Source organism: Populus alba, chromosome 9 (assembly GCF_005239225.2).
Source record: "Populus alba chromosome 9, ASM523922v2, whole genome shotgun sequence".
NCBI classification, from domain to species: Eukaryota; Viridiplantae; Streptophyta; class Magnoliopsida; order Malpighiales; family Salicaceae; genus Populus; species Populus alba.
This window is the reverse complement of record NC_133292.1, coordinates 6,250,464-6,263,532: the sequence shown is the minus strand read 5'-3', so window position 1 is coordinate 6,263,532 and position 13,069 is coordinate 6,250,464. Positions and strand designations below refer to the sequence as shown.

Sequence of the window (13,069 nt, the reverse complement as noted above, 5' to 3'; positions counted from 1 at the left end):
GAAATTTGATTCTGGTCCATAAGCAGTCTGGGGCCCAAAGAATTCTCTTTTGCATACAAAAATAACGTTAAAAGAGCTTGAGAAAATGAAAAAAAAATAAAATAAAAATAAAAATAGCCCAGTTTGACCACTCAATCCGTTGTCCGCCGCGCAAGTCTCTCGTAACGAATCACGCCTCACCCGCCGCATGGGACATGACGTTGGCGCACCGGCCACCCCTTCACTCCACCAAAAAATACTATCCTCTTTCTAATAAAAAAAAATTTAAATATTTGCACCTTTCTAATTTCTAGCATACATAGAAAATATATATAAAATCTTGCAGAAATAAAAAGAAAACACCATATTCTCTTTTAACATGGGACGGTCAAGTTTAGAAGATCTTATGCTGCCAACTTGATATTCTTAATATTTAGCTCTAAATCTAAATCTTGATCTTGTTATTTTCTCCACGCCTACCATTCTATTTCTTTGAAACTAAACAATTTCTTCTAGGGCATACAATATTAAAAAAAAAAAAAAAAGTCTTAGTTGACCGAAAAAAAGAAGGGTGACATCTGCACCTGCATGGTCTTCCCCCAAAGATTGGCGAGGCAACAAATCAGAACCCACCCAGCTAGCCAGTCACATGGTAACTGGTCAGCAAAACACAGCAAAAAAAGCACATTGTTAGCACCAATTAAATAGGGGATAGTTTCACTCTTTCCAGAGCCTCTCTTCCTCCACACATCTCTCTCTCGCTTTTGCAATTTCTTTCAACGCTCAGCGAAAGTTGGAGAGACGCCTAAAATCTCTCTCTATAGCCTCCTCCAGTCTCTCACACACAGCCACTAATCAGGTAAATTACTCTTCAGATCTACTCTCCTTTGCCGTTATTATTTCCATCTGCCTTCTCTCTCGGATCTCTCGATTTCTTCCATCGAATGATCTAAATTGTCAGTTCTAATCAGTTATTGTTTCTCTGTTTTACTAGATCTGTTTATGTATTGATTGGTTTTATGGATCTGATATCATCTTCTTTTCTTGTTGTGTTCTTGAACAGTCATCGCTGTCTCTTTAATTTACTAGATCTGCTTTTATTATTTGCTTTCTCTCTTTCAATTACCTCAGATCTATTTAACTATTATTTTCATGCTTCGAGTTTGAAAATCCACTTCGTATGCTATGAAACTAATTTTGAGATCTGCTCGTGTGTTCCGGAGTTATGTGGTAAGGTATGTTCCGATGAACTGTTTTACTTGACTACTTAGGATTTGTTGCTGAAACTTTTCACACCTTTTTTTTTCACTCTCTCCGTTTTCTATTATCATTGGTTTTTTTTTTTTTTTTGATTCAGCGTTGTTTTAATAGAATCTAGTTCGTTTTTCGATAGACTTGTTTCAACAAATTTATGTCTATTCAAAAGTTGGCAACCTGTACCGGATTCTCTAATTTTGTTGGTTGTGTAATAACAATTGTTTGTTTTTATCTGTTTGGAAGTGGACGATTGATTAGATGTTGTTGGGATTTTGATTTTTGTTTCTTATTGGTTACTTTTTTTCTACTTCTATTCATGATTTGATGAACCGGTGTTGTATAGGATGATGAATCCTTTCCTCATTGCTTGGTTTTGTTTTTTAACTGATGTTTGCCAACTTAAGCAACCAAAAAACGAAATATATATTTTCTTAGGAAAGAATAATTTTTCATGTGGAAAGTTGTTTCCTTGTGGTACGTCCACATGCTTGTTTAAATTCTGATTTTTATACCTTTAGATGAATTCAGTTGAGCTGTTTATTTAAACAATTGTTGTGTTTATTGGTTAGTTTAAATTATTTGCCTTTTAATTCTTTCTCTTTAGCTTTTGCTGATTTATATTTCTGTTCATTTGCTTGCTATGAATACGGGATTGGCATTGTACTTTTTATTAGTAATCCTCGATGGAGAACTTGGGCTATTTGAATTTATGTTGCCCCAGTATTCTAGGGGAACCAGAAACTATTTGTTTCTTTTTATACCAATGTTCCCTGATGTGATTTTATGCATGGTACATTGGCTGCTTTGTGATTTGATTTTTGTAGTCTGCTTATCCTATTATCTGTATCTCTATGTGTGTCGGCCTAAACACAGTTTTCTTGTTAATTTTGCCTTTAAAATAAGCTGTTTTTAACAGCTTGTGCTGGCATCTTTGCAGGAAAAGTCACAATGGCTGAGCAGATTCAACACCCTTCTGTTATGCAGAAAGTAGCTGGCCAGTTCCTTCGTTCCAGTGTTTCTAATGATTTTGGTTGTGATGGGGCTTTCCAGAAGCCTGCTCTGCATCAAAGGTGTGCTTATGGCAACTACTCAAATCCTGCTTTTCAGTACCCCATGGGATGGGCATGTGTAGCAGCTACTGAATTATCTATTGTTCCATCTACTGCTTCATCTGTTCTTGTTCAAGCCCCATCAGAAAAAGGTTTAGCTAGCTTCGGTATTGATTTCCTTATGGGTGGAGTCTCTGCAGCTGTATCCAAAACTGCTGCTGCTCCCATTGAGCGTGTTAAGCTTTTGATTCAAAACCAGGACGAGATGCTTAAAACTGGTAGGCTCTCTGAACCCTATAAGGGCATTGGTGATTGTTTTAAGCGAACAATAAAGGAGGAAGGGTTTGGTTCATTGTGGAGGGGGAACACTGCCAATGTCATCCGTTATTTCCCTACTCAGGTATACAAGCATTTTCAAGTTGGTTTTCAGTTAATATGATTTTTTTTTTCAATTTAATGCTCATTGTGTTTGCGAAACTGTCAGGCCTTGAACTTTGCATTCAAGGATTACTTCAAGAGGCTCTTCAACTTTAAGAAAGATAGAGATGGCTACTGGAAGTGGTTTGCTGGGAACTTGGCCTCAGGAGGTGCAGCTGGTGCTTCTTCCCTTCTCTTTGTCTATTCCTTGGATTATGCTCGAACCCGTTTGGCCAATGATGCCAAGGCTGCAAAGAAGGGAGGAGAGAGGCAATTCAATGGGCTCATTGATGTGTACAAGAAGACAATGGCTTCTGATGGTATTGCTGGGCTTTACCGTGGATTTAACATTTCTTGTGTTGGAATTATTGTCTATCGCGGTCTTTATTTTGGAATGTACGACTCCTTGAAGCCTGTGCTTCTTACCGGAGACATGCAGGTTAGTGGAAACACTTCTGTTATGCGTCTGATGATTACATGGTTGCAAGATTGTGTTGCCCACCAGCTTAGGCTTTACACTTTAGCAACTGAATTTTATTCACTTATTGAGACATCAATTGTTTTTTCTTTTTCCCCTGGTAAATGTATTTAGTTCTTTTGTTTTCTAGGCATCATAAAACCTGACATGGTTCCGCTGTACAAAACCATATGCTTTTAATTTTTTGTGTTGGGAGTTCTAGATTTTTTTAATTATATATACACTGCAATTAAGTCATTGTGTGCGTGCAAGATGGTTGCTTTATCTTATTAATTTTGGAAATCAGATTGCAAGTTTCCTATTTTTGTTTAAACTTCTTGAAAGTTTTGTTGGAATAGGGGATTTAGTTTGGCTTGGCTTTTTCAACATGTTTTCTGTTGGTGATTTTTACAAGATAGGTTTTTTTAAAGTTCTGTTGAAATAGGGGATTCAGTTTTGGTTTTTGTAACATGTTTTATGTTTGTGATTTTTACAGGATAGTTTCTTTGCAAGCTTTGCCCTTGGTTGGCTCATCACCAACGGTGCTGGTCTTGCTTCCTACCCCATTGACACTGTTCGTAGAAGAATGATGATGACCTCTGGTGAAGCTGTCAAGTATAAAAGCTCACTTGATGCCTTCTCTCAGATTTTGAAGAATGAGGGTGCCAAGTCTCTCTTCAAGGGTGCTGGAGCAAACATCCTCCGAGCCATTGCTGGTGCTGGTGTGCTTGCCGGTTATGACAAGTTGCAGCTGATTGTATTCGGCAAGAAGTACGGATCTGGTGGTGCTTAAACGGAAGCTATATCTTCATTCTTGTCGTTTCTTTTAGGTTAGATGGTGATGAAAATCTTGACTTCTGAGAATTTAGTCGGCGAATTTTTCCACAAATAATTCAGTTTTATGGGGGAGTTGCTCCCTGAACAAAAATTTACTTCTTGGATGGATTTTTTAAAAAAAATTTCAGAAGAAACCTCATAATAGTTGTGGCTAAAGCCTCAGCTGCTTCTTGGAAGTTCAGTTATATGATTGGAGGAATGCATTCTATTCTACAGGTCACATGATGTTTTTATTTTTTGGTAACTAGCTGCATGGCGCTTGGAACCTTTGATGTTTTTGTTTTGCCTTGCAATAATGTTTTTCATTTTTTTGTTTTGCCATGCAATAATGTTTTTCATGCGATTCTTAAGCCTGATAGATCCAGTGGCAATGCTATTCCTGCCCAGGGCGGTGTTACATGATGTAATTGGTGTTTGGCTTAGTGCTATTATCCTCAAATTTGTTTTTTTAAGGGTATTATAGTCTTTTAAAAGCGTTCAAGAATTTTGTAATCAATCAAAAGTTTTTATGGAACTCATGTTTTCGGAAGTAGTTGTGAATTGTTTATGGGTTAATGACATTTCTGCCCCAAAACTATTAAGGTTAAGGCACATTAAGGTTTGTACTATCAATTCGATTAATTCCTCGAATTATAAAAGGCAAATATCGTCATGTGATTTAACTATTATTATTGATAAAAAAATCCTTTTAAAAAAAAATAATATTTGGTATTTTTAGCTGAAAATCCAATCTGCTTCAAAAAATATTTTCGAGGTCAAGCAATCTTATTTTTTTCCCAGATATTAAAATAATTATAAATAAATAAAAAATAGTTTGAAATAATTTTAAATTTTATCTAGGGTCCTAAGAAATCATATAAATTTATCTAGTCTAAGTATGATTCTCAAAAAAATTTGCATGGTCAAGTATGCAACACCTAACTAATCATATAAATATGTTTTTTTTTTTAAGAAATTTATAATTTTTTTTTATTTTTTATTGGATCATTCCAGTAATATAATCTAAATCGCTAAATTATGGGTTTGCGGAATGTTCTGTATTGGCTTAATCGTAATTAATTAATATATATTTATTAGCTTAACCTTAATTAACAATTAATTAATGCATATTTATCATGACCAAATTATAATTTTCTCTTTTACTCTATTTCAATATACGAACATCATTTTTTATATAAAAAAATAGTTTGGTTCCGCAGGTGCAAACACCAAGGCTAATACATTACTATAATAAAATATTCAAACCTACTTGGTCCAATTGTTTTTCAAGCTGCCAACTTGCAATTTGTTGTAAATAGCTATATACTATATTGGTGGCCAATTCAATGTCGCGGGCCAAACTAAAATTGTTTTAATTAAAAAAAAAAAAGCAATTATGTTTTTAAAGAAGTAAAAGAAATTAAATAATTGTGTTAAATCTTAATTAATTTAATGATGCAATAAAAAAATAAAGTAACAACAACAAATAAAAATAAATAATATTGCTCGAAACAAAGGTTGAGCTAACACGTGAAATTCGTAACCTGGAAATATGAGACATGTCTAATTAAATGTCTATCACACATTCTAAGTCATGAAGTCAGAACAATTCAATAGAAAAAGAAATTGATAATAAATAAAAATAAAATTAGAAAACAAATATAGAATCAAAATATTTAATATAGCAAAATAAATTATTTACCTGGTTATGTTTGATGATTTTGTTTATTAAAATTAATTTGTTACATAAATCGATACTCATATAAAATTTATTAAATAAAATAAAAAGAAAAAAATATTTTGCAAAGCTATGCATACTTAAAATATTATAAAAAATAAAAAAATTATTTTTAAAAATAAATTTAATCTATATAAAATATATAATAAAAATTACAAAAAAATCATACTAATCCTCTTCAAAAATTAAATATACCCAATATAATTAAAAAAATTATCATTTTAAAAAAATGCCAAATAAGCAAAAAAATCACATACAATGAATATTAATTAAAGCATAAAATTAGAAATTTTGTAGAAAAAAGACAAAATATCTTCACCAAAAACCAAATTTTACCCAAAACACAATTAGAAAACACCCTACAAAATCATGTTAACCAATTCATAATCTTCAAAAATATAAAAACAAACGCCTCAAAACTCAAAACAAAACTTTTCCCCGATTAGTTCTATTTTTTTAGGCACTTTCAAAATTAAAAAAAAAACATAAAAATTAAAAGTTATATAAAAAAAAAAAAAAAGCAAAAATTTTAAAAACAACCTACCAGCAAATAAACTCTCAAGTACTCGCCTTTTTAGGCACTATTCCCTCCTTCGTCTATTGATTTGATTTAATTATTAGAGAGTCTTCGACCCACCAGAGAACTTATTTTACAATTATTCGAGCCATGTCAACCCTCAATAGCCACCACGTACTAGCTATCCCTCGAGCTTGAGAAGAACCAGGTCTTCCTCGAAGTTTTCCCGATCTCAACAAGATGAGTGGATCTTGAGATGTACCCGAACAAAGTTAAGTGACATAAAGTAGTGTTAAATGACCATTATCTAGAATCGTCATTTATAATATTCCGTACACCAAAGCGGATGAGATTCTGATCATCCTTTCCTCAAGTACTGGCTTTTGCATTTTCAATTTGACCTCCCTACAGCTGTCTCCAAGATACGTGAGAAAAGATTTACAGCAGAAAGAATAGCAACCAATAGATTCAATCTTGCTTGCGAAGTGGGGCTTCCTAGAACTTATCATGGTTCTGCTGCCATTAAACAGCATATACAGTACTCTCCAAACTGGATGGAGCTTCTGTGTGCCAAAATTAAAGGGCTACTCTTTATTCATTGAACGCAGATACAAGGAGAGTAACTGAGCGGGATAGCTTTTCTGTTCACTTGTTTTTATGTGTTTTTGTGGATTTTGATGGTCCATAGTTGCTGCTATTAAAAAAAAAAAACAGAAAAAAAAAAAAAAGAAAAAGAAAAAGAAAAAGAAAGATAGAGTCACAATGTTCATGTAGAATGGCAATACAGCAATGTGGCATGAGTCATAATTTAATTTTACATGGGTATTTAGGATTATGATAACGATTGATTTTAAAAGTTATTTTTTTAAAAAATATATAAAAATAATATATATTTTTTTATATCGATACATCAAAATAATCTAAAAACATAAAAAAATTTAATTAAAAATAAAAATAAAACACTTTTAAAATATAAAAACAAACATTTCATAAAAATATTAATTTAACAGGAGCACTCCTACACATTTGTTGATAAAGTAGGCCCCCCTGTCCGCTCACATACATGCAAATGTCATAAAGATAAAAATCTAGCCAGTATAGTTCCGGTATGGTGTTGAGCATGTTCAACTGTCCTCGGCATTGATAGAGGTTATTAACTTGCCAAAACATCAACGGGTCCTTGAAACGGTTTTCAATGGATCTATGGGTTCTTGCAGGTAGAAATTTCCGTCTTGATTCATCACTGTAAAAGTCACCTTGTCAGCTTTTGAAGAAATGAACCACTTTACCAGCTGACAAGTAATTTCACACAGATCATCAAACAGAACAAACCCAAAAAGATAACGTCAAGATCGATATTTTCCGTCATTTTAGCCACCCTCGGAGAGAAACATCCTTCGAAGATCTCTAATGTTTAACTGGTTTCCATTACCTTAAACGATCCTTTGTTGCTGTCTCTCCCTCTCTGCTTCAACCATCTACACACATCTGTGGTGAAGTGAAATTGACAAGCAGCAGCCAGTTAATTACCTAATCAGGACCCTTGTTGTTTGGCCACCTTTTTCCCTTAAAACTTTCCAACTTACAACTACTTTCTTTTACAGAGTCAGCTGGTTTTGGTGATCTATCCTCAACTGCCTGTAATTATCCAGTTGTTGCCGGAAAAATGAAGAAGTATTGTCCAAAAAAACATAATGCCAGGTTTCTTTCTTGTTGAGATGGGAACCGATTTTACTCGACACCAAAACAAACCCCCTACCCTAGAGATTGATAGCTAGACATCAGCTAAATGAACTGACAGGACTGCATTGATTAGCTGTCTTTCCTCCAAGGTACAGGAGAAAGCATTGGAGACATTGATGAAACTAAACAGCTTCGTACATTATGACAATTAGCAATTAATGGCCAATAATTTAGGTGGTTTGTACCATGACAGATTGTACAGTGCCACAGACTGACAATAGAGGAAAAAGTTGTCGCCTTTTTTTTTTGATGAAATTGCCCATCACACGTATTTGCGGTTCGAATTTTGATAAACCTTGGTTGGTAGAGAGATGGATTACCAATTTACCAGATCGTGGGCTACAATTTATCTTTTCTTTTCTTTTCTTGTGTTTATTTATAATTAAAAAAATTAATCAATAAAAAATATTTTTCAGTCCAAATTTTAACGTGATTTTCAAAAAATATTTTTTTTTATTTTAAGTGAAAAATACTTTTTAAAAATTATGAAAAATTTAAAAATATCATATTATTTATTTTAATTTTATTGTTATATATTTTGTTTTGATTTTTTTTTTTTAATTTCACCTCTTAAAATTTGATTTTTATATTAACTTTAATTATTTTTATGATTTTTATTTATTTTTCTTTTATTTTTTTAATTGAAATTTTTTATCTATCAAATTTGGTCTTAATTCTTTTGATTATTACTTATTTTATTTGAAATAATTTATGAAATTATTATTATTATTATTATTTTAATTTCATCATCTTTTAATTTTTTTATTGGAGATAATTTATGAAATTAATTTTTTTTTTTTCAATTTCATTCTCATTCAACTTTTTAATTTGTAAGATTTGTTTATCATTATTTTAATAAACTTAAAAAAATATTAATAAGTTATTTTTCACCTCATTTTCTATAATATTACAAAACATCAAAAAATAATTTATTTTTTAGGGAATTTATTTTTCAAGAAAATTACTTTTCAAAAATAAAATATTTTTCGGTAAATAAACGGGAACTAATTGATAATATCTAGTTAATTATCTATATAAAACACCCGATTAGTTCAACTGTATCCATTATTAAATTGATAGCCGAAGTTAAGGAGATCACTGTCTTCAACTTCCTTTCTCATACGTCATAATTTTTTAAATTAAGTTCCAGAATTGGTTCTCCACGATATATGATTAATGGCTCGCAGAATTTTATTCCTGTTAAATACTAAAAATTCAAGACAAATTAGTTTTCACAGCTATTCATATTGAAGAAAACTAAAATGGCAGCTGTATCCTTCAAGGCAAAGTAGGGTGTAGAGCTGAAGTGGTTTTTTATCAAGAAACTACTGTAGCAATCAGTGTTTTTTCCATTTTAAACCTTAAAAAAAAAATCATATAGTAACATAAAATTAAGGGGTTATTTCGGTCTTTTTATATGGACACGTTATTAAACGGACAAATTGATTTGGAATAAATTTGACTTTTAACCTCCTTCGTGAATAATAAATAATAGTTAAATAACTTAATTAGACTTATAAGGAAAAAAAAAATTAACTTGTATCAAGGGGTTTTTTAAATATTTTCATTTCTTAAACACAATTAAATTGTTAAACCATAGTAAGAAGCAATAAAATTAAAGGCTTTTTTGTCTTTTTATTTTGATTATTTTTTGTTATAATCAAAGTTGATTTATTAGCAATTTAGTCTTTTACAATTTATAAAATATATCAATAAAAAATAAAAGTGTTTGGCCAGAGTATAGGATTGTGTACTGCCATTTATATTGTGTGTCCAATTTAGTCCTTGTTTATTTATAGCTATTTATTTTTATTTATTTTTTCTTCTAATTTATTTCTTTTTTGCAGTTTCATTTATAATCACTAGGTTTCATTTTATTTTTATATTAAAATTGGTCTTAATTCTTTTATATTTTTAAACCTTTCCACTAGCTATTTTATTTCATTTATTGTCATTTATTTCTTTCTTTTCATGTTGAATTTGGCCCCTGTTTGTTTTATGTTTATTTTTTTTAAAAATCTTTATTTTATTGTATTAAAAAAAAATCATCCCTCGACATTTTTTTTTATTGGGACACGGGTTTTGAATGTTAACACAAGTTGACTTTTTTCCTTTTTAGACCTTTTTTATCATTGATTTTTATTTATTTTATCATTCAATATTTAATTATTTTTTTAATAGATCTTTGTGTTTTTTTTTTTTCGCTTTCTTTTCTATAGGAATATTCAAATCTTATTCTCATAGTTATAAAGGTTGGTGGGTTAATTGGGGTTGTTCTTTATATTTTTTATTGTTTTTTTTTTAAAATATTCCTCAACATTTTTTTATTGATAATTTTGCTTCATCTCTTCTTTTTGACATGCCTTCTACGTGGTTAGTCTCGCCTTCTGACTATAATCACAAGTTTCAAAGATTAATATTAGTTGACCTTGGTCTTTTTTTTATTTAATTTCATCAATCATTTAAAAAAAATTAGAGTTGATATTTTTGCTTTTTTTCTCTTTTCCTTTTTATGATGTTATTCTAATTATATTCTCATGGTTTTGGGGTTTGTGGGTTAACCCTAATTGACTATGGTCTTTTTTTTGTTGATGTTTTTTAGAATTATTTATTTTAAGTTTTATGCCTCAAAAATTTTTTAACTAAGAATCTTGTTTCATTGGTTTTTTTGGTTTTGCCTTCTGGGTGGAAAGTCCCACCACATGATTATGATCATGAGTTTCTAAAGTTAATATAGGTTGATTTTGGTTTTTTTTTGAAATTTCTTCATTTAAAAGCTATTTTTTAGGAATTAGTTTACGTGTTTTTTTTTCACTTTCCTGTATATGGAGTTATTCTAATCATGTGTCTATGGTTGCAGGGTTAGCGAGTTAATGCGGATCAACCCGATTCTTTTTTTTTTTAAAAAAATTTCTTTTCTAGATCCACCATTCAACATAAGGTTGTTTTATAGTTAAGCTTCGTAGTTTCATTCTATTCGCTTTCATTTGTGATTTGTTTTACCTTTTATTGACAAATATAATCATTTGATTATTAAAAATACATTACAGTAAACATGGTTACTAAACGCAACTTGGCACATAATGTATGTTACGAGATCAAATACCTTAATTTATTTTCATTACCATCCTTCAACATTTAGTTTTTTTATAATTGGTTTTCATGCTTCTTTATTTTCACTTTCCTTTATATTAAATTATCTCAATCTTAAAGCTATAGTCATAAGGTTAGTGCATTTATGTAGGTTGATCCATATCTTCTCTCTCTTTTTTTTCATTGTTTTTTTTTAATTGATGGTATTTTTTCCAGTTCTGTCATTCAATATTGGATTTTTTTATGGTTGAACTATATCATTTGATTTAGCTCACTTTTGTTTATAACTCTTTTTACCTTTTACTAGCATAAATAATCTTTTCACTAAATAAAAATAATATTATAAGAAATACAGTTATTACACATAAGAGAGTACATGACTTATATTGCAGAATCAAATATCTTAATTTTAATTATTTTCTAATCAAATAACAATTTCATTAATTAGATACAAATGTAAACTTTTTAGTTCTTTACATTATTAAAACCCATATATTTACTTTTTAGTTTTTACTGGAAAACAATTATTGCCCCGCAGCATAGTGCCGGTACAAAACTAGTTTCGTATCTGGATGGAGTCAAAGCCAGAGTTTATGTTGGCGCTTAAAACGTATCTTCAACTTATTTGAATTGTTTATTTTATTTACAAGTTTGTATGTAAACATGATCAATAATTTTCAAGTCATAAATTAAAATAATTAATTATTTTATGAATTTTCAAAAAAAAAAAGATTGAAAATGAGTATTATTATTATTATTTTATTATAATCACATAATTTGTTTTTTGTTTCATAGATAAAATATATTTATTTTTTTCACAAGTCCAGAATAATGATTAAAAAATTTAAAAAATTAAAGAGAAACAAGCAGAGGTGGTTGCTTATATTTTGTTTTTTTACCACGAGACAAAACAAGCTTAACCCCGAAGAAGGTGGTGGGACAAGACAAAAAAATCACTTATTGATCTTGTTCACGAGAGCACTAAACAACTCATAAGCCACTTTGTCGAGTCCTGTAAAGCAAATGGATCCTTAATTAGTGTAAAACTAGTGTTTTGCCCCTACGATGCTGCGAGCCGGGTTTGAAACCTATTTTTATATATTTATACAGTAGCAATAATAACTATTTGTAATAATTTTATAATTTCTATTCTCGTGTAAAAAATTATGCTTTTCAATCAAAATTTTTGTGTCTACATATTTCATGTTTTTTTTTTTTTATGAAGACTTCTTTATAGATAAAAAATTACGATACTTTCACGCACAAAAATTAATTTGTACCCCAGTATTTTTTTATGTATACAAAAATATATAAAAATCATGTATTGGAAATGACATAATATCTCACTAAATATTTATGAGAATTTGTTTTTATTAAAATCTGCAAATTAGATTCATATATATTCTTAAAAAAAACACTAATATTATCATTAAAAAAATTATATTGCTCACGGACTAACTAGTGGCCCCTATTAGTTACTTTCTAAACCTACTTGAAAGAAAAAATAGATACAATTAAGAAAAATATATTTTTAATAAAAATATTTTTATCATTTTTAGTGGTCATGAGTTTTATATATATATTATATATATTATATATAGGTCTATTTCTTTCTTCAATGTAAGAACTAGAGAGTAACTATTGAAACGTCAAAAATGACTGCCTGCACCATGAAATTTTCTCATCTAGCTAAAACTTTTGGCTAACTAACACGCTCGAGAAAATAATATCGATGTGGTGGATTGTGCTACTCCAAATAACACAACTATCCGGTCAAAAACACCCCCCCCCCCCCCTGCAAGTTTGCACCGCCACCGTTTTAGCACTCCATCCCACTCTTAATTTTATATATAAAAAAGAATTTATGATTTGAATGTTAAGATTTTGTTTTGTTATGCTATATTCTGGTTGAATGTAATCAACTAGGTATAAATTGAACATAAATTATATATATAAATTATATCCATTGGGTATAAATTAAATTAACTAGGGCTTATGTAACT

The 13,069-nt window shown here is 30.2% G+C and overlaps 1 protein-coding gene across 1 annotated transcript; it reads left to right on the top strand.

Annotated features, from left to right (window-relative positions):
- Positions 1-671: 671 nt before the first annotated feature.
- Positions 672-4,211, top strand: LOC118027687 (ADP,ATP carrier protein 1, mitochondrial). Its single transcript, XM_035031115.2, has 4 exons — positions 672-838; positions 2,174-2,685; positions 2,770-3,141; positions 3,656-4,211. Exons 2-4 carry the CDS (start codon positions 2,185-2,187, stop codon positions 3,950-3,952), a joined length of 1,170 nt encoding a protein of 389 aa, XP_034887006.1. The 5' UTR covers positions 672-838; positions 2,174-2,184; the 3' UTR covers positions 3,953-4,211.
- The last annotated feature ends 8,858 nt before the right edge of the window (positions 4,212-13,069 follow it).

What these genes read in the sequence shown, in the direction of transcription:
- LOC118027687 (XM_035031115.2), top strand. Translation starts at nt 2,185, where the DNA reads ATGGCTGAGCAGATTCAACACCCTTCTGTTATGCAGAAAGTAGCTGGC. An exon ending in TCCGTTATTTCCCTACTCAG is followed by an intron (nt 2,686 to 2,769) that starts GTATACAAGCAT and finishes CGAAACTGTCAG; the next exon opens with GCCTTGAACTTTGCATTCAA. An exon ending in TTCTTACCGGAGACATGCAG is followed by an intron (nt 3,142 to 3,655) that starts GTTAGTGGAAAC and finishes TGATTTTTACAG; the next exon opens with GATAGTTTCTTTGCAAGCTT.